At 50.4% G+C, this 22149-nt stretch overlaps 1 protein-coding gene across 2 annotated transcripts in view; it reads right to left on the reverse strand.

The window, feature by feature from the left end:
• Nucleotides 1-3697, reverse strand: part of LOC307116494 (cadherin-1-like) — an 89775-nt gene extending 86078 nt beyond the window's left edge. For both annotated transcript variants that reach the window (XM_079800533.1, XM_079800532.1), the window contains exons 1-2: nt 3535-3697; nt 2570-2684 (exon numbers count right to left, since the gene is read on the reverse strand). In XM_079800533.1, coding sequence (XP_079656659.1) covers nt 2570-2684; nt 3535-3588 — 169 coding nt within the window. In that variant the 5' untranslated portion in view covers nt 3589-3697. The remainder of the gene's footprint in view (nt 1-2569; nt 2685-3534) is intronic.
• Nucleotides 3698-22149: the final 18452 nt, after the last annotated feature.

The following is a 22149-nucleotide window of genomic DNA, read 5'->3' on the forward strand; positions in this document are numbered from 1 at the left end:
TCCACGGAGCCGGTGGGCTCTGGACTGCGCTGCTTCCAAAGAATTAAAACGCAGGAGCCATGCAGCTCCACCCAGGCTTCTAACCTGGGGTCTGCGGGTGGACTGGGGGTGAGGGATGCCCATGGAACCTTCAGAGAGATTGTATGCAGATTCTCCCTGGGGCCAATGTTTAAACCTGGTGGTAATGTGACATCCCTCCATTTTCTACACTGTCCTAAGAGAGGGAGGCCACCTCCCTAAACCCTCTCCCCCCCTCCCCCCGCCTTTTTACATCACAAAGCCAGTTCCCTGAGGTCCCACGTGTGGTTTATCACAAGGGCACTTCTGTCCTGGGGTGATTCCACACTGGATTGATAGGAAAGGACCCCATAGTCCAAAAAGCCCCCCCGAAGTGAAATGTCAAGAAATCTGTTGAGTGGGTAGGGGGATGCGGACATAAAGGGACCTGAAACCAGCCACACAAGCAGCTGGTGGAGACGGCCTCGCCCAGCAAGACCACCAGCTGCAGGCCCCTCCACCTCCCACCGGGTCTGAGCTGTCTCCATCACCACCACCTCCTCTAGGGTCGGCCCTGTCAACACCTCTGCTCTCCCAGGCACCCAGGGAGGATGAAGTCCACTTCACAGTGGACACTAACTCCCCGAGCACCCTCTTTCCTTGTTGAGATTACAGAGAAGAGAAGGGGAGAGCAGGAGAAAGACCAGCTGGGAAACCCTGAGCAGACAACTGCATTGCTTTACGCTTCAGTTTTCTCATCTGCCAAATAGGAAGAACCATGGTGCCCACCCTCATAAGGCTCTTGGGAAGATTAAATGAGGTAAAAATATGTGAAGCACTTGCCCCACCGTCCAGTTAAAAGCAACTAATAGGTGTTGTTATTAAATATTATTATTAATACGTAATAATAGTATTTTTAATATATATTTTATTGATTTTTTACAGGGAGGAAGGGAGAGGGATAGAGAGTTAGAAACATGGATCAGCTGCCTCCTGCACACCCCCTACTGGGGATGTGCCCACAACCAAGGCACATGCCCTTGTCCGGAATTAAACCTGGGACCCTTCAGTCCGCAGGCAGAAGCTCTATCCACTGAGCCAAACTGGTTAGGGCCGTAATAATAGTATTATTGGTCAAACACCAGAGGGATAAAAACGAATCCCACCCTTGGTGCTACCAGATGTCTTGATTCAGGAAAACACAGTGACCAGCACTTGTGTTGGGACACCCCATACACACCTGTACACACACCTGTTTCTAATCCCTGAGCCCTTCTTCAAGGCTGGGTCAATGTTGACTCCTTCCAGAAGCCAATCCTCCCTGCCTACTGATACCCATCAAACATTCCAGGCACCAGTGCCCTCTAAGTGGGTTCTGGGACATTCTTAGCAACCTCAGCAGGCAGTATGGAGGGCAGGGCTAGAATATCCCTCTATCTCAGTTCACTCCCAGGTGCCTAGCACAGGGTGGGGCAGAACATCAAGCAGGGACTGGCCAAGTAAGACGGACCCAGGGCAAACACTTCCTGCCTGACCCCAGAGAACGCGCCACACACCGCACACAGGCCTCAGAAGAGCAAACACATTTTAATCAATCAAGCTTCAGTTTCTCTGTAGGGGGGGAGGGTAAAAATGCCGCCCACTATTGGAACAAATTCCAAAGTTCAAAAAAAATTTTTTTTCAAACAACAGGGTGATAGCTGTAGATGTTTCACGTGGCCAAAGATTAGAAGAATAAGCAATCAATTCCCTCAGGGGATTGTGGGTGATTTCTGGTTTCAAAAAGTGTGTGTGTTTTTTTTATTGTTATGATAACTCGCCCAATCAACTAAAATCCAGCGGGAGGAGAAAGTGGTTTGGGAAGAAAAAAAAAAAAAGCATCTGGGAATCGGTGAAACCAGAAGAGAAACCAACCTTCCCTTGTTTTCGCCCCAGGGCAACAGTGGAATGAAACAAAGCAAACTCTAGAGTTCTGATTATCTCAGCGATGATAAAGCCCAGAAAAGAAAAGAAAAAGAAAAAGACATTACTCCTGGGGGGGGGGGGGGGGGGGGGTGGACTAGCACCTGTGTCCAAATGTTTTCATTTCTGGGAGCAAAAGCCACAGCTTAATAACTGAGAGGGCTCCCCAGCCATCTGAGATGGTGCAGGACGCGGCCTGGGAGCGAGGTGCGAGTTCCAATTCCCACCCGGCGGACCCTGGGCCAGCGGACCCCGCCCGCTGAGCCTTCCTTTGCTCATCTGTGAACGGGGAACTCCCACGTCCCTCCCGCCCTTCCCACACATTAGATTTGTGCGGTAGGAAATGACAGCCTGTCTCTGAAGGGGTCAGGACGACAGGAGGCACACGGAAGGCCTCTAACCAGTGCCCCTCCTGTCACATAACTCACCAGGATAGCCCCCCCACCACAGAGCTCAATGAGACCGAAGCTTGGACCCCCACATCGGTGCAAATTCCAAAGGCGTGTCCTCCGCGCCAAGGAAGAAGGGGCCTGCCCAGTCCAGCCCCCGAACGGGGGGGCGCAACGTCTCGGACCCTCCCCAGGCCCAGCCGCCGGCCCGCGGAGCTCACCTCTGCCCAGGACCCGGCCTCTCTCCAAGTGCCGCCGGGGCACCGGGAACGTGTAGCTCTCGGCGCCGAAGCCGGGACGACAGGGCTCCGGCTCCTGGCAGAGCCGCGATGAGACCTGCGGTGGGCGAAAAGGATGGAACCGGGGTGACTTGGGGGGTCCCCTCCAGCCTACACCGAAACCCCACAGCGCCGCCCCTCCCCGGCTCGCAGCGTCGGGACTGTGGGAGGGACCCCCCGCTGCCCCCGGGCAGGCAGCCGCGCCGAATTCACTCCGAGCCCCGAGGCCGCCGAGCCCCCAGGAACGCCCGGGAGAGGGGCTGCTGGGCCACCCCCTCCCGACCCGGCCCCCCCTCCCTTCCGGCTCCTTCAGTTCCCCTGGAGGCACCTTGACTCCCCAACTCCACTTGCCTCCCGCCGGGGACGCTCCCATTCCTGGTCTAGCTCCTCGGACCCTGGGCGCTCTGACAACTTTCGACCCCACTTTCTCACCCCGGGGTCGCCCCATGCCTATTAACTTCCCTTTCTCCACCCGGCAGGTGCCTTTATTTCTACCGATTCCTCTTGCGTGACCTCGGGGGCCGCCCCACTACTCCCGGCTCCCCTGCACTCGCACCGGGGCTCCCCCTTTCCATAGCCAACCCCCACTCGGCTGCACGCCCCCCTCCGCCCCTCGCCCATTCCGCGGCCAAACCCGAGCCCCCAGAGCCTGCACCGAGGCGCGCCCACCGCGGGGACCAGGGGCGGCGGGCAGAGCCGCGCTCGCTCTCACCCGCTCCCGCTCCGCCGAGTCCAGGGCGCCGCCGGCTTAGGCCGCTCCGGGCCTCTGGACCCAAACTTTCTTGGAAGAAGAGAGAGCGGGGACGACAGGAGAGCGGGAGGGACGACCAGAGACGGAGGGACTGGGGGCCGGGGCGCGGAGGACGGGCCCGGAAGGCGTCCCCGGAAAGCCAGGGGGCCCGGCGTACCTGCAGCAGCAGCAGCAGCAGGGGCGTGGAGAGGCTGCGGCACGGAGGGCCCATGGCGGGCCGGTGCGGGTCGGTACGGCCGGACAGAGTCGGGCAGAACTTCCAGGAACACGCAGGTGCTCGGAGGCTCCCAGCGCCACTGAGTAGGGCTGCGCCGCGGCCGCCAGGTGAGCAAGGGAGGCCCCGCCCTCGGCACCACTGATTGGCTGAGGTTGCACCTGCCGCCCGCAGCCAATGAGCGGCCGGCGCGGCCCCAGCTTCCTCCGCTGGTCCCGGGAGGCCGGCCCGCCCCCGCCCCCGCCCCCTGCCTCGCGCTGCCCTGGTGACCCGCTGGACCGCGGCTGGCAGAGTGAGGGTTGGGTGCAGGATCCCTATTACCACCAAGTTGGAAGCCGGCTTCCGCAGTGGGTGACTCACTGACACCTGGGCTTCACCCTTCATCTAGTTCCGTCCTTTTAACTGCAGGTCTCCACCGGCTCTTGTCTGCAACTCAGTTCACCGGGCAGAGTTCCACACCTCAGCTTCTTCACCTTCCAAATGGGAATAATCATCACAAATGCCTCCCTGTGTTGTGAGGTTGCCATACAATTAAGGAGACCAATATTTCCTGCACCATAATAGCTCTGTAGATACGAGTGATGATAATAGCAACAACAAGGGCTGCCCCCAGTGTGTGTGTGTGGGGGGGGGGGGGGGGGCCGTGCAGGAGGCAGCCGATCAATCAGTGATTCTCACCATTAATGTTTCTATCTCTCTCTCCCTTCCTCTCTGACATGAATAAAAATATATTTTTTTTAAAATGGAGATCACGCAAACCTGTTATTTGCAAATAACTCTCAATGTCCCATAGCAAATCCATGTCAAAGCCAAGACTGGAACCTGAGATCTCCTGATCCCCAGACTGGGTCTCTTAACACCACCCCATCGCCACATACCCTTCTCTAGAGAATTCTGTCCCCAATAAAATAATTTTAGGATCACGAAAAGAATAGACATGCAAATGTTACTCCGGGGCCAGCCGCCCCTGCGTGGTTTCGCTACCTTGTCAAGAGCACCATCATTCCCTTCACTCTCCAAACACGGTCAGAACCACAACACAGTGTGGAGTCAGCTGCTCACTAACTGTGTGACCTTGACGAGTCTGTGTTCTCATCTCTACAGATGGGTTGATGGGAGATAACGCAAGAAAATCACTTAGCAGAGTGCTTGGCCCCTAGTAGCAAGGGCCCCGTAAATGTTTGGGGGGGAGGTTGTTTTTGGAAAGGGCCACTCCCTTTCCCCCTTCCACATGGGGAAGGCCATGTTTACAATAGTTCACCCAGAGGAGCTTAAAGGTAAAGCTGAGTCCACTGAAGCTACTTTTTCAGCCCCAGAAGAGAAGCAATGTCTCAAAGCAAGACTGTTTGGGGTCAGCTCAGTCCCCCTCAACCTGTCCCCTCAGTTTTAATGACGTTCCCCATCTGCCCCTTCGTTTTAATGGGTTTCTGAGCACACACCCAGGCCGTTTGGATTTCTTGCATCTTGGCTCTCTCTGCCTCTTCACCTACCAGGAGGCTCGGAGGGAAAAGGCTCCAGTATTCCCTTCCCACTGAGGCTCCTGCTGGACTGGACTGTGCATTAAACAAGATAATGGAAATACAGAAAGAGGCGTTGTCCCCATGGGGCGGCCTTGTTCGTTTATTTTTTTTTTGCCCAGTTATGTAAAAATACATATTTTATACCATCACTCAGGCCAGGGAGCTGTTAGGGCTTTGTTTTCCTCCGCCCAGCAAGCCTTGGCCTTGTAACTTCTCAGTGACTCTCATCGACTCTTCCATTACACTCTGATAATTCAATAAAAAGGATTTTAGAAAACAATTAGGGGCAGTGTGGACAGGTCCGGAGAGATGCTGTCTTCAGACTTCTCAGCAAGAATTTCTCCAAGTTCCATGAAATTGATCATGAAGGGCTGACCTCTCTCAACTGTTAGAAATAAGGCGAGCCCCCAAGATCAGGGGTCCTGGTAGAACACAAAGCATACTCCGGAGCCCGACAGCAAGGCAAATGCCTTACTCCTGCAGGAGGGTGTGCAGCACAGGGTCTGGGAGCACACGCACACTGAGCGGGCGGGCGGTCCACTCAGGATTTTATCCCTGACGCACGTGATCTGTCCCTCACTCTTGATTGGAAGAGCTTAGGCTCCCAGTCTTGCGAGATTGGCTAATTTAAAGGAGGGGGTTGACCTTTGCCATTTGAAAATGGCGGCCCCCAGGGGAGCTGCAAGTCACGTGGGCCAAACTGAAGGCTGCCTAAACTCCCTTCTTTGACAGAGAAGATGATTTGTTTATTCTCAAAGATGATTTGTTTATTCCCCCCTTTTCTTTATTTAACTCTTTTCTTCAAACTCGGCTAACATGACTTTCATGCTCTGCAGTGTCTAGGAGAAGACTGTTTTGCTGTTTGGTCAATGCGGTTTCCATTAACCTTTAGATAAGACCCCTCATACATGGGATGATAGAACACCCACTACTGTCATTCCCTTCCATTCTCCAAACCATTGCTAAATCAGAGAAAGGATCCTCAATCCCAGGTTCTCAGCTAACTCACTAGCTAGAGTTGTTAATCCCTGCAGGGCCTTAGTGAAGGTCCTGTCTGGAGCTGTGTTGTCAGGGATGAGTGTAGAACATTACACAAACTCCTCCTTTTCTGCCAGAATCATATCCAAGGCCAATCTCTTCTCCCACGTCATCCTGCTGGTGGCCTCTAGTTGTTCAGCTATACCTTGAACGGCATCTTGAGTATAGTTAACAACCCTTTGCTGGTTATAGTACAGGTAATTAACCCAACCACATTCTTGTTTACAGTGGACCGCCAGCACAGGACAGATTCAAATCCTGCAGCCATCTGATTTCTAGCCTTAAACTCATTTGGCACTAGATTTAGGAAGAGTGCCCAATGGGATCTGTGTAAATATGGGGATCCAAGGAGCCCCCTGGATCTCTCTCTCCTCTTCCTGGTGTATCTGTCCTTTGAAAGAGGTTTACGGTTTGCCAAAGTGAAAGGGGTAGCCAATTGTATCAGAGCGCAAGTTCCGCTCCAACTGCTGGGCAAGGCCGCAAGCAATGGTCCCTGACAATAAACACCACCAGCCATCTGCAAGGGGTACCCACAGTGCAGCATGATGGGCTTCTGAGGATACTTGGCCATTTACGCATCCGGATAAGTTTCCCATAAACTCTGAGTACTGTTCTCCCGCTGGAGAGGCAGGAGGTATAGTTTACATCGGAAGACAGGGGCCAGATTGTTTTGGGGAATCCGTGCTCTTTACCTCTGTTGGATGGGAACAACAGGGCGAGAGTCTTACAGGAAGTATTTCCCCAGGCGGTTTCCTCCTGATACAGGGCAAGCACACCTTCCATCCTGTTACTGTCTGAGGTCCATCCGAACGAAAGTGGGATCACTTGGGCGTCTAGCCTTCCCGCCACACAAACGTAACGGTCGCTTTTATTCAGGGCAGTGTACAGAACATTTAGTCCATTCCACCCAGGCATTCGTTCCCTTATATCCTGCTTCTATTTGCATGGTGGTGGCAGTGGCCTAGGGCAGTGGTCGGCAAACTGCGGCTCGCGAGCCACATGCGGCTCTTTGGCCCCTTGAGTGAGGCTCTTCCACAAAATACCACGTGTGGGCATGCACGTACAATGCGATTGAAACTTCGTGGCCCATGTGCAGAAGTCGGTTTTCGGCTCTCAAAAGAAATTTCAATTGTTGTACTGTTGATATTTGGCTCTGTTGGCTAATGACTTTGCCGACCACTGGCCTAGGGGATCTTGTCCTGTGACATCTACTCCTAAGTCTAGTCCTAGCCAATCTTTTGACCTAAAGGCTGAGATATCCAAGTCATTCAAGTTATCTGCAACCAATAACTTAACTGGGTAAGCATGATCTGAATTGTACACATTTCTCCAACCCACATTATAAGCCCCTGCAATTCCAGATCCCTAAAGCAAATCGAACCCAGCCTCACAGTTTTCAGCATTAATTTCAAGGGGCTGGTACAGCCGTCCAGGTGGAGGTGTCCACCCGGAGAAGCTGATGGTCCGCCCTTAACCCATGAGAGATGGCTCCAACCTCGTTCTGCAGTTCGAACAGCAGTCTCCACCGTAAGCAAGACAAGGTAGGGGGTCCTTCCCTGGAGGGTTCCAACTTATTTCCCTTCCAAGTCCTGATTAGAATGAACGTAGTCTCCTGGTAGATGGCGATGACCCGGAAACTCAAGAGGAGGGCTATGAGCGGACCCCCGGCTCCCTGTGCCTGCGCGCCCTCCTGCAGGAGTAAAGGTATTTGCCTTGCTGTCTGGCTCCCGAGTATGCTTTGTGTTCTACCAGGACCCTTGATTTTGGGGGCTCGCCTTATTTCTAACAGGATGGCCTTTGGTCTGGAGCTGGTGGAGGGTTCAAATTCTTGTTCTGCCACTGGCAGGGGGGATGTTGTAAGTGCCCTAAAGTTGGCTTTCCGCACTCGGCTCAGTACATTCCCTTCCCAGTTCTAAGCCACACTGTGAGTCCCCAGGAAGCCTCTCCACCCTCAGGCCCTCCTTTCCCCACCCCACCCCACCCCCACCATTAAAGTTTCTGAGGCTATCTATGGCCTCAGCTTGGAAAAATGTTCACACTGACTGGTTAGTCTTTTCAACCCTCCCAGGGTCATTTGCATTTTAAAGAGGGCTCTGGAGTGTGCTTCTCTCAAAGAATAAATCCTCAGGAGCCATTAAACTCCACCCAGGGTTGTTAACCTGGTCAGTGGGTGGACTGGGGGGGGGGGGGGGGTGAGGGGGGAGGAAGAGTTGGGGGAGGGGGGGTGCCCATGGAACCCTGAAATTGTATGCAAACCCCTCGGTGCAGGTGGTGAGTTTCATTGCTTTCATAAGCTTCTCACATGGGGGCAAGAAAAATCAAAATCTTGGCGCTGAGATCTCTTTGAGGGCCTGTCCAATGTAAATGGTGGAAGTTCAGGCATCAACGGGGAAAGGAAATGTTGACCAGAGAGGCCTTGCCAGTGCCCCTCCAGGTGGATGACAGTCCCTACCGCTGGCGCTAACCGGGCACACTACCTTGGGATGACAAACGCCAGGCTTCCTGGTTGAAGGTGTGTCTCCGAAGGGCTTTCACGTCCGGTGTCCAGGAGACTGCTCAGCCAGGGGCTAATGATTAATCCCTCTGGCAGTCCTATCTTTTTCATCTCCAGACCAAAGGCAGTAAAATTGGTTCTCAGTCTGGGAGGGCCACTTCTGCCCCAGGCTCTGCTGGGAGGAGCCCAACCCCACAGCTATAGAGGGAGGAATCCCAGGGAAAATGGAATTGCTAGGGGCTGAGGTCAGATCTGGCTCCCAAGGAGCTTGATTGCTGGGTTCTAACTGCTCCTGGGGGCTCCTGGCACCTCCGCAGGGCCGCCGCCTGCCAACACACAGGGGAGGGGACTGAGTATGCCCCTCTGCCTCCTGCTAAACTGACAGCCACTTATGTCTGCAAAAAAACACGCCTATTTCAAACACAAAGCAAAGAGTCAAATGTATACCATGTATAGAATAATGAAACCTCGAGTATCTACCATCTAGCTTCAGCAGTTATTTTTTGTAACTTTTATAATTTGAAAACTTTGTAATTGCACCAAATCTTGTTGCATCTTTTCACCCCTGCGTTTTTAAAAAACTAAGACTATTTAAAAAAAAAAGTGTTAGCTTCACTGCAAATTTGAGGGGAAGATACACAGATTTCCAATATATCCCCAGCCCCATACATATATAGCCTCCCCCTAAGACCAACATCCCCGATCATAGTAGTACATTTGTTAGACTTGATGAACCTACATTGACACATTGGTGTTGTATGTTCTGCGGGTTTGGGCAAATGTATACTACTACTACTACAGTATCATACTGAGTCGCTTCACTACCCTAAAAATTCTCTATGCTCCATCTACCTATTTGTCCTCCCTCCCCTCACTGCTGCCAACCACTGCTGTTTTTTTATTTTGTTACTCCTCACCTGAGGATATTTTTTCCATTGACTTTTAGACAGAGTGGAAGGGAGGTGGAGAGACAGAAAGAGAAACATCAATGTGAGTGAGACACATCAATTGGTTCCCTCCGGCACGTACCCTAACCCGGGCCTGGGGATCAATCCTGCAACATGTCCTTGATCAGAATTGAACCCAGGTTCATGTCCTTGACCAGAATTGAACCCAGGACCCTTTAGTCTGCAGGCCAATGCTCCAACCACTGAGCCAAACGGGCTAGGTCTCAACCACTGATCTTACTGTGGCCAGTTTTGCCTTTTCCAGAATGTCATATTATAGGCTTTTCCGATTGGCTTCTTTCACTTAATAACATGCATGTAAGTTTCCTCTATGTCTTTTCACGGCTTGATAGCTGATTTCTTTTTACTGCTGCATGATTTTCCATTGTCTGAGTGTATCACAATTTATCTATTTACGCATTAAAGGATATCTTGGTTGCTTCCAACTTTTGGCAATTATTAATAAAACTGCTATAAACATCCACATACAGGTTTCCGTGGATGTAGGCTTTCAGGTCCTTTGGGTAAATACCCAGGAGCAGAATTGCTGGGCTGTATGGTAAGAGTATGTTTGCTTTTGTAAGAGATTGCCACTGTCTTCCAAAGTGGCTGCACTGTTTGCATTCTCACCAACAATGAATGAGCGAGCGTTCCTGTTGCACCACATCCTAAGCATTTGGTGTGTCAGTGTTTTGGATTTTGGACATTCCTTCAAGTGTGTAGCCCACGGATGTTGTTTTGCTTTGTTTTGGGTGTGTTGTTTTTTTCCCAAATATTTTAAAGCATAATCCCAAATAACATGTCATTTCCCCTGTAAATATTTCAATCTGCATCTCTGAGAAACACATTCCTTAAACATGACCAATAATATCTAATAAATTTTAGATAATAATTCCTCAATATCATCCAATGGCTAGGCTTTATTTGAAAAAAAAAAAAAAGTCTCTTTTATAATTAGCTTGTTTGAATCAGGACCAAGCAGGAGCCACACTGGACTATTGTGCCTTTTTATATCTGTAATGGTCCCCTCATCCATTTTTGTTCAGCTTTTCTGAGTTATAATTGACAGCACATATGTAAAGTACATAATATAATAAGTTTGGGCATATGCATACACTGTGAAACCATCAGCACAAGCAAGATAATGAACAGGTCCCTTTTTTGCTTGTTTCTATTTTCACATAATTCCAGATTTACAGAGGACAATTTTGTTTTGTGCTTTTTTTAAGGGGCTTTTTTATATATTCATATATATATATATATATATATATATATATATATATATATATAATACATATATATATACACCAGATCATTTGTCCTGCATTTTATATTTGGTCAAATGCATCCTCATGATGTTACTCCCTCTATTCCGTATGTCACATAAACTGATACTCAGAACTAGATTTGATTCAGATTCCATTTTTTTCAGGCAAAAATATTTCATCCTGAGTATTTCCCATATTAGAAAAATATTTCATACCTAGTCCTTCTTATTAGAAGCCAGAAATTATCTGGTTGACTCTATTAGAATAACTAAGATGCAGTTGGTGTCAGCTCAGCCCTCCACTATCAAGTCCGTCATCAGCCTTTCATCCTGTGGTTTTAGTACCATGGATGGTGGCTGTCCAGGTCCATTAGCTTATTGGGGCAAACAATAAACCTTTATTAAGTACCCCTATGTGGCAGGCACTCTGCGTAACATTAGGGACAAAGAAATAAACAAAATATAGTCCCTGCCCTTAAGAAGCTCATAGGTTTAAAAAGAAGAAGGAGGAGGAGGAGGAGAAGGAGGAGGAGGAGGAGGAGGAGAGAGGAAGAAGAAGAAGAAGAAGAAGAAGAAGAAGAAGAAGAAGAAGAAGAAGAAGAAGAAGAAGAAGAAGTTGTTCATAGGTGATGAGGGGTACAGACAGGCGAAATCCAGCCATTTATTTATTAAGTACTAGTGACCCGGGGCATGAAATTCATGCACATTAAAAGGGGATTAACGCCAAAACCGGTTTGGCTCAGTGGATAGAGCGTCGGCCTTCGGACTCAAGGGTCCCAGGTTCGATTCCAGTCAAGGGCATGTACCTTGGTTGCGGGCACATCCCCAGGGGGTGTGCAAGAGGCAGCTGATTGATGTTTCTAACTCTCTATCCCTCTCTCTTCCTCTCTGTAAAAAATCAATAAAATATATTTTTTAAAAAAAGGGGGGGATTAATTAGAGGAAATAATTTAATATTGCTATTTTCCCTTTCTCTATAATAGAAGTGTCAGAGATGAAAGAAAATTAGTAAAATGTATATGAAAACCTTCCTCCTGTCAGTCTGGGGCTCACCACGGGACCCAGAGTCAAGTCCCCGCCCACCCACATGCACCTCAAAATCGCGTGAGACCCAGACCCGGCCGCCCCCCCCCCGCCCCCATTGGGCTAGATCCAGACCCGGCCAGTCCCACCCTTGTCAAGCCCTGCCGGGCAGGGGACATAGCCTCAGGTCCCCTGGCCCAGTACCAGGACGGGGGGCATGGCCTGAGTTTCCCCAGCCCAGACCGGGGCCAGGGGCCTGCCTTTAGGTCCTCCATCAAGCCCCGCCAGGTGGGAGACATGGCCTGAGATCCCCTGTCAAGCCCCGCTGGGTGGGGGGGCATGGCCTGAGGTCCCCTGTCAAGCCCCGCCAGGGTGGGGGGGCGCAGCCTCAGGTCCCCCAGCCCAGCACCGGGAGGGTGGGGGTGCAGCCTCAGGTCCTCTGTCAAGCCCCGCTGGGTGAGGGGCACAGCCTGAGGTCCCCTGTCAAGCCCAGCCAGGCAGCAGGGTGCAGCCTCAGGTCCCCTGGCCCAGTGCTGGGGCAGGGGGCGCGGCCTGAGGTCCCCTGGCCTGGTGCCCAGGTGGGGGGCACGGCCTGAGGTCCCCTGGCCTGGTGCTGGGGCGGGGGGAGCAGCCTGAGGTCCCCTAGCCCAGCACCAGGATGGGAAGCGCACCTTGAGGTCCCCTGTCAAGCCCTGCTGGGTGGGGGAGGGCGTAGCCTCAGGTCCCTGCTGATTGCTTGTTAAGGCTCCTTATGGGAACTTGGCCTCAGCTGTGGGTGCAGCCATCTTTGTGACGGAGTGATGGTCAATTAGCATATTCCCCTTTTATTAGATAGGATTATTGAATGCTATAGGCCAGCCATTGTGATTGCAATATACAGTGTAATAAAAATGGTAGCTGCTACTTCCTGGAGTTCCCTTCTCTCACCAGTCCTCATACAGCCCTCTGGGTACAATCACTACATCCATTTCACAGATTTGGGAGCAGAGGCACAGAGGGGTAAAAAGATACACAGTAACAGTGACAAACCTGGAATTTGAACCCACAGCCACCGCCTCCAAAGACTCTGGATCTTCATGTTGTCCTCCCAAAGTCAGGGCAGGCTTTTAAGGCCAGGTGCCATCTGAACTGAGAGGCAAACCTGACTTCATTTAGTAGGAAATGGTCTGTCGAATTGACCTGAAATTCCTGACTGCAGGGCAGCCAAGAGAAGGTGGCAAGAGCACACCTGAGCTGCCGACACTTGGGTCTGGCTGGAGCTTCCAGCACACGGAGGGGCGGGGATGATGAGCACTGAAACCAAGGGGCAGGCCCTGGGCCCGACCGTTCAGCCCTCCAACCCGCCTACACAGCAGAAGGTATTATCCCCATTTTCCAGAGGAGGAGACTGAGGCTCAGAGAGAGTAACAGCCAGGTCATGGCAGAGGTGGGCTTGAGGCTGGTGCCCCAGCTATAAAACCAAACGGCAAATGGTGCCCAGCAAGGACGCGGGTGCCTCGCCGCCTGGGTCTGAACCCTGCGCTTCCACCTGCGAGTTGTAAGCATTTGAAGGAGTCAATTTCCTCCTCTGTACAAATGGGGATAACAATAGCACCTACTTCGTTGGTTGATTGCCAGAATCGGGTGAAATAACCTGAGTGCCTGTGCGAACAGGGAGTGCCAAATAAACACTAATTATTGTTAATTTCACATTCTACCGTTCTCAGGAGTGGGGGCTTTCCCTGAGTGGAGTCCCTGGCAGCAGGCTCCCTCCAGCCCACCCCTCACCTCCTCCTGAGCCCGTGAGCGAGGGAGCCGCTGCCAGGGAGCGGGCTGGCGGGGTGCCCTCTCTTTGCACAGATACCTTTGTCCCGGTGACTCAAGAAGACAGATAAGGTGCCACAGAATAGCTGTCGGGGCCCCACAGGCCTGTTGCTTCCTGTCTCCCACCTGCGAGCAGAGGAGGCCCCACCCCTGCTCTCAGAGCCAAGGACCCTGCCAGGTGGGATGGAGAGATAAGGCTTACCCCCAGGTTCGAAGGGCCAACCCTCTCCAGGCTCAGCAGCCAATGAAATCACCCCCTGGCTCCAAGTCACAGATATCTGGAGACAAAGGGCTCTTACTTTATGTCATTAAAATATTTTATTTTCTTAATTTATGCCCTCGAACTCTTACTGTGAAGCCCTCGTGATTTAATTTCCCTTTAAAATGGAACTCTGTGCCCTGGTCAGGTGGCTCAGTTGGTTAGAGGCCCCCAGCCTGGTACCCCAAGGTTGTGGGTTCGATTCTCAGTCAGGGCATGTCCCCGGTTTGCGGGCTCGATCCCCAATGTGGGGCGTGCAGGAGGCAGCCAATCAATGATTCTCTCTCATCATTGATGTTTCTATCTCTCTCTCTCTCTCGCTCCCTTCCTCTCTGAAATCAATAAAAAAATATATATATTTTTAAAGTTAAAAATAAAAAGCAACCAAGGAATGCATAAATAAGTGGAACAACAACTCAATGTTCCTCTATCTCTCTCCTTTTCTTTCTCTCTAAAATCAATTCAATATTTTTAATAAAATAAAATGGAACTTTGTGGCTAACACAATTTACTTATCCAATTCCAGGAGGTGGCTAGAACACTGTAGGGGACTGACCTTGTAAATGGGAGCAGAATCTCTTTCCTTCCCCGCGTCCCAGCCTCCTGCCTGTGAAATGACTTAGTTGGCCTGAAAAGATCCTTTCATTCTTCTGCTTCTGAAACTTGACTCTGGGCTTTTTGAGATTGGGAACGTGTCACTGGCCAGGTTCACATTTCCTTCCCTGGGGGCCAGGAGTTCTGTGAGTAATATTTATGGAATCATGATGCTGTTTGTTTTGTTTTTGCTTTTCAGTTTTTAGACTCAACCCCCAGACAAAGCACAAAATACTTAATTATAGTCACAGGACAAAATGGAAATACTATGAATAATATATAACTATTAAAAATTGGAAATTGCTTCAGAGGGAAGTTGGGAAGCTTGATAAGGACACGACATCCTCCTCTCCCAACAGTTATTTCTCTGGAGAGGGAAGTTGTAGGTACGTGGTGAGTTCACTCTTATTCACTATTATGCTTTATAACTTACACTGTAATATATTTATTCTCTCTCTCTTTTTTTAATCCTCACCTGATGATAGTTTTTCCCATTGATTTCTAGAGAGTGGAAGAGAGGGAGGAGGAGGAGAGAAAGAAAAAGATCAATGTGAGAGAGACGAATTGATTGATTGCCTCCCCCATACACCCTGACCAGGTCTGGGGATCAAACCTGCAACCATGGTAACATGCCCTTGACCAGGAATCGAACCTGAGACCCTTCAGACCACAAGCCAATGCTCTAACCACTAAGCCAAACCAGCCAGGGCTATTCTCTTTTTATTTCAAATATTATCTCTTCAAAATATAAAGAAACAGTAAAGAGGACAAAAGAAAAATTAAGACATAAGGAGTAACCTAAGTTGGTCTCTTCCTCCACAAGTGCGAACTCGTTGTGACTGGGGTGAGCATTGAGCTCTTTCTGGATATATCTAAACTGGATCGAAAGGGGTGGGTGGAGGTTGGCAATGAAAAGGAATGAAGTTCTGATACATGCTCCAACATGGGTGAACCTTGAAAACATCAGGCTAAGTGAAAGAAGCCAGACACACAAGACCACATATCTTATGGCTCCATTTTTATGAAATTTCCTGAATAGGCAAATCTATGGAGACAGAAAATAGATTAGCGGTTGCCTAGGGCTGGGCAGGATTGGGGGTCGGGGGGAAATTGGGAGTGGCGGCTAATGGGTATGGAATTCTTTCAGAAAGGGAAGAATATGTTCTAAACTTAGAGTGTGGTGATGATCGCACTAAAACATATTGAATTGAATGCTTTAAATGGGTGAACTGTGTGGTTTATGAATTTTATCCGAATAAAACGGTTTTATTTTTTTAAGTGGGGGGAGTGTCTTGCTAAGAGCAGTCTTAGTGGAGGGGTGGTTTTTGCAGCCCTACACCTCCGACTGTTTTTGTTTCACAAATGGAAAAACCTAGAAACCTTTCTCCCATGCACATATATAACTACAGCAACAACAACAAGAGTGGCTGTCATTTATACAACACTCATTGTGCTCCAGGCCCTAGGTCCGTGGTCGGCAAACTGCGGCTCGCGAGCCACATGCGGCTCTTTGGCCCCTTGAGTGTGGCTCTTCCACAAAATACCACGTGCGGGCGCGCGCGTACAGTGCGATTGAAACTTCGTGGCCCATGCGCAGAAGTCGGGTTTTCGGCTCTCAAAAGAAATTTCAATCGTTGTACTGTTGATATTTGGCTCTGTTGGCTGATGAGTTTGCCGACCACTGCCCTAGGTCAAGGCACTTTTACTTTTATTAGCACGTGTGCCTCTATGAGGAAGATACCACCCTGGAAGTGGCTAGGAAGTGGCGGAGCTGTGGCCAACGCCCCAGGCGCCAGGCCCTGTGCCCAGCACCGTGACACAGAAGCCCATCCTGAAAGCCACCACACCTTCCACTGTCCAGGAAGAAAGACCCAGCCAACCCAGTGCTAGGATGGCCCATCATCCCCGTTTGCCAGGGACAGAGAGGGTTCCTGGCGTGGAGGACTTTAGTGCTAAACACGGGAAAGTCCTGGGTAAACAGGGAGGAGTTAGTCACCTTACCACTGTGTTTGTGTGTGTGTGTGTGTGTGTGTGTTTTTGTGTGTGTATGCATGTGCTCACCTACTCATGAGTTCATGAAAGGGGTGTATCTTGGTCTTCCCAGGCTCAGCCGTTCTCAGAGAGAACCCAAGTTTGTAGGAAGGGAGGGTGGCCACGCTGGAGCAGAGAGGCAGGTGGAGGGAGTGTCCTGCAGGGGTGGAGACCAGCAGAGCAATAAAACCAGGGCAAAGAGCAAGGTTTCCATCACAACCTCAACAAAAACTCCAGAGTCCGTTCTGAGGAGGGGAGGAGGGGGGGCACCACTTTCGAGAGCAACTCTCCAACTTCTCATTCGCTTGCTCCTCCATGCATTCATCGGGCAAACCCTCCCTGGGCACCTAGCCTGGGCCAAGTGCTCTGCTGGGGAGGGAGGAGCCCCTGCCCTCAAGGAGCCGTTGGTCTGTGAGATAAACGGCGAGGGAACCAGGTATTTACCTGGTGAAATATTAATAACATTTAACAACTGGTAGAGCCTGGACGCTGGGCCCGTCAAAATGAACACCAGCCATTAAGACCAGAGCAGATCCCTGGGCCCCTGCTGCGCCAGGCTTCGCCCCTTTGGTTGCTGGGTGGTGGGAGGTTTGGGGTCATGGGAGGGGCTGCAGGTGTGGGGAGCGCTTGAGGGACTCAGGGAAGCAGCTGGTAACCAACAGATTGGAACTTTTCAGTACAGTATTTTAGCAGCTAGAATAGCCGTGTCAGTGACCGGCTGAAGTCCAGCCCAGGTGATCATGACTGGAGATTAACAAGGAAGGCCTGTGATGGGGAGGCACAGGGACTCGGGGAAGGCTTCCTGGGGGAAGCGACATCTAAGGTGAGTGAACCGGGGTGTTCTTGGCAGAGGGGGAGAGCTCGGCATTTCAGGAAGTTCAGTAGAGCTGGAGGCTGGGGAGGCAAGAGATTGGACGGGCAGGGAAGGAGAGTGGTGGTGGAGGCTGTGTTAACATGTTAAGCGCCAAGCCTGTTTCGTCTTCCTTTCCGTTTCAGTCACCGGTGACTGACATGGTGCTTAATGTGTTAATCATGGTCAGCTACTTGGACTGTGTCCTCAGAGCAGTGGGAGCCATTCATTGCAAGGCTTTAATTAAGATCAGGGGAGTACCCCCGGCCGTGGTGGCTCGGTGGTTGAGCATCGACCTATGAACCAAGAGGTCTCGGTTGGATTCCCGGTCAGGGCACATGCTTGGGATCCGGACTCAGTCCCCAGTGTGGGGTGTGAAGGAGGCAGCTGATTAATGATTCTCTCTCATCATTGATGTTTCTCTCTCTCTCCCCCTCTCCCTTCCTCTATGAAATAAAAATATATATTAAAAAAAAAAAAAAGATCAGGGGAGTAACCTGATCCAATTTACAAATCCCCCAGGGGACACCAAGAAATTTATTTTTCCAAAGACAAGAACCAGAGAGATTAAAACACCTGTCCGATGTCACGTAGCCGGTTGGACATGGAATAAATTGAACTGCTCACCTTCTCCTTTTCTTTTTTTTAAATATATTTTTACTAGAGGCCCAGTACACAAAATTCATGCACTGGGTGTGTGTGTGTGGGGGGGTCCCTCTGCCCAGCCTGCGCCTTCTCTCAGTCCAGGACCCCTCACTCCTTACCTCCCGCCTGCTTGCTGCTCCTTAGCGCTGCAGGCTCCCACCACCACCACTGTGCTTGCCAGCCGTGGCTTCTGGCTGAGCGGCCACTCCCCCTGTGGGAGTGCACTGACCACTAGGGGGCAGCTCCTGCGCTGAGCATCTGCCCCCTGGTGGTCAGTGTGCATCGTAGCGACCAGTCGTTCTGGTCGTTCTGCCTTAACAGTCGCTTTATTATATAGATTTATTTCAGAGAGGAAGGGAGAGGGAGAGAGAGCTAGAAACATCAATGATGAGAGAGAATCATTGATCGGCTGCCTCCTGCACGCCCCACACTGGGGATGGAGCCCACAACCCCCAGGCATGTGCCCTGACCGGGAATCGAACCCTGACCTTCTGGTTCATAGGTCGACGCATAGCCACTGAGCCATGCCGGCTGGGCACCTTCTCCTTTGAATCCCACACACAATAGAGACTGCCCACCTGTATATGAAGTTGTAGCTTTGGCAAAGCACTTACAGATTACAAAGCACTTCCTGCCCATGCTCATTTGATTTCCACCGCAACACCGGATCACAGGCAGCGACACCACTTCCATTTCACCGCTGAAGGGACCGAAACACAGGACGTTTCCAGGCCTACGAAGTAGGGAAGCCTTGACTCGGATCTGAGCCCTAAGACTCCTCACCCAGTGTGGCACGTGTATTGTCCCTTTGGGTTGTCAGTGCTGGAAACAGAAGTGGGTAAGCAGACAAAGGAAGCAGGAGGGCTCGTGTCCTAAAATGGTCATGTGGATGGGATTCAGGCGTGGATGGCTACCGGGGCCACCTTATGTCATCAGGGAACGGTCTGGTTTTGTCTTGGCTCTCCTCCAGGTGGACTTTGCCGCTCAGTTTCTCCTATCGAGGCAGGGACAGGCCCCCAACCCACCGGTTTAGCGCTCCCGGTCACAAAGAGCCAGGCTTTCCCTGTGGGCACAGCGGAAGTCTCAGGTTTCACTTCTGTGCCCTGACGTGGCTCCTGTGCACACCTCGGAGCCGGCACTGCGGCCGGAGAGGTCGCTGCGGGGTTCTGACCGGCTGAGCCTGGGCCGTGGGCATCAGCCTCCCAGGACCAAGGGTCGGAGGACTGTGTCCCCGAAAGGAAAGTGATGGTGCTGTCACTGAGGGAAGAGCGAAGAGATGCTGGGTGTACAAGCGAACCTTCAGCGGCAGCCTGCTTGCCCAGCTTCAGGAAGAAGCCACTCCCCTGAGGTTGTGGGGTCCTCTCTGACGGAGGAGCTCAGAATGGGGGCAGCATGGTGGGCCTGGTGCCTGCCTCTGTGGGAGGCGGGGGGGGGGGGGGAATCTCTGCTCCCCGCAGAGCCACACCTTCCAGAGCCCGCCAAGGTCCAAGAAGACACTTCCCTCATGCTACATGCCAGTTTCCAGCCTGTGCCTGCTGGGGCTGGGTCGCAGTCTGGTTCCTCTTAGTGGACAGAACTTAGTCATGCTGTGACCTAAAAATCTAAAAACGTTTATAATAAAAAAATTTTAAACAAAAATTTAAAAGCCAAGAGTCCAAAATAGCCTTATTTGCAAGAAATTTTCTTCACTTGTGATCCTCTCTTTTCCCCATCCCATTCTTTTTAAAGTATTTTTTATTGATTTTAGAGAGGAAGGAACAGGTAGGGAGGGAGGGGAAGAGGGAAGGAGAGAGAGAGAGGTAGAGAGAGATAAACAATAGATCAGCTGCCTCCTGCATGCTCCCCACTGGGGATCCAGCAGGCAACCCAGGCATGTGCTTCACAGGGAATTACCGTATTTTCCGGTGTATAAGACGACGTTTTAACCCAGGAAGATCTTCTATACGCCCAGTCATCTTATACGCTGGAAAATACGGTAAATCAGGGCCTCATCCCATTCTTGAGGAAACCTGTTGTTGGGCTGTAGCTTATACTGAAAAGCCACCCAAAAGGCAGCCTGGGTAGTGTTTAAGAATACCGACTCTGGAGGCAGGCTGCTTGGGGTCAAATCCCACCTCTACCACTTACTGGCTATGTACAAGCTATTGGCTCTGTGCCTCAAGCTCCCATCTACTAAATGGGGTTGATGATGTAGTAGAACCTCCCATTTAGGATTTTCTAGGAATCAAGTTAGCTGGTACAGGTCTGGACCAATGTCTGGCACAGGATAAGCAATGTACATAAAGGGTGGCTATTATGTGCCACCTTAGCTACTTTTCATTCAACTCAGGGGACTGAGGGCCCTGGAGGACCCAGACACTGTGATGACATTATAAAGTCTGTCTAAGACACCTCAGTTGATTTAGTATGATGGTTAAGAGCTTGGGCCCTAGCGGGAGAAGACTGGGTTCAAATCGTGGGGACACTGAGCTGTGTTGACTTTAGCAAATTACATAAACTCTGGGCACCTAGGTTTTCTCCTTAATAAAATGGAGGTAACAACATTCCCACCTCTTAGAAGTGGTGTGAGGATGAAATGAACTAATACCTGCAAAGCACTCTAAATGCTCAATGAACTTTACAAAACATTATTATTACTATTATTGTTATTATTATATTATGAAAGAACTATGTCAGCAATGTTTGCATGGAAAATACAATAATTAATAAATAATAATACAAGAATAAACTCTGTGTTTCATGTACTCACAACTGTAAACCTACAGTTGCCTTCCCTGGATTTGTAATTCATTCTCTCTCTCTCTCTCTCTCTCTCTCTCTCTCTCTCTCTCTCTCTCTCTCTCTGGTTTAGCAATATCCAATTGTATGAATACACCACAAATTTTTTTTTTAATTTTTTTATTAAGGTAGTATATGTGTACATATATTACCATTGTCTACACCACAAATTGTTTACTCATTTAATGGGCATTTGGGCTGTTTCCAGTTTTAGGTTATTATGAGTAAAGCTTCTAGGAACATTCATGTGTCTTTGTATAAACATATGTTTTCATTTCTCTTGGGTTAATACCTAGGAGTAGAATTGCAGAATCACTTGGTTAGTGTGTTTGGCTTTGTAAGAAATTGCCAAACTGTTTTCCCGAAGTGGCCGTACCATTTTGTAGTGCCATCAGCAACGTGTGAGAGTTCCAGCTGCTCCACATCTCCTCCAGCATGTGGTGAGGTCAGTCTTTAAATGGTAGCCATCCTAATAATTGTGTAGTGGTATTTTATTGCCGTTTTAATTTGTATTTACCTAACAACTAATGTTGCGTACCATATAGCTTCCCTCTTTCTTTTTAAAAATTGTCTATATAATAAAAGCCTAAGCGACTGTTATGGCAGAACGAACAGAACGACCGGTCGCTATGATGCACACTGACCACCAGGGGGCAGATGCTCAAAGCAGGAGCTGCCCCCTGGTGGTCAGTGCACTCCCACAGGGGGAGCGGCCGCCCAGCCAGAAGCCAGGCTCACGGCTGGCGAACACAGTGGCGATGGCGGGAGCCTCTCCCGCCTCCACTGCAGCGCTAAGGAGCAGCGAGCTAAGTGGTAAGGAGCAAGCAGGTGGGCAGTAAGGAGCAAGGGATCCCGGATTGCAAGAGGGATGCCCGACTGCCGGCTTAGGCCCGATCCCCGGGGGAATCAGGCCCAAGCCGGCAGTCGGACATCCCCTGAGGGGTCCCGGACTGCGAGAGAGTGTAGGCCAGGCTGAGGGACTCCCGCCTAAGTGCATGAATTTCATGCACCAGGCCTCTAGTATAAGTAATAAATGTCCTCAGTAGAAAAAATGTTTAATGCGGAGATAAACAAAAAGGAGAAAAATAAAAATGACCTATTACCCTAGCGTTAACCACAGTTGACATTTTGAGCTATATCCAACCTTTGTCTCTTCAGACAAAGACATCATTGTGTTTTATATTCATCTGAGTAATACATGCACCTGGTCCCAAGTTTGAAAGGAGTGAAAGGGTAAGTGTTGGGAATAAGTCTGCCAATTCATTCAGTTGCCCACGTTAAGAAGTCCAACTAAATCAGCGTCACTTAG

Source organism: Cnephaeus nilssonii (genome assembly GCF_951640355.1).
Source record: "Cnephaeus nilssonii genome assembly, chromosome: 20".
In the NCBI taxonomy this organism is placed as follows: Eukaryota; Metazoa; Chordata; class Mammalia; order Chiroptera; family Vespertilionidae; genus Cnephaeus; species Cnephaeus nilssonii.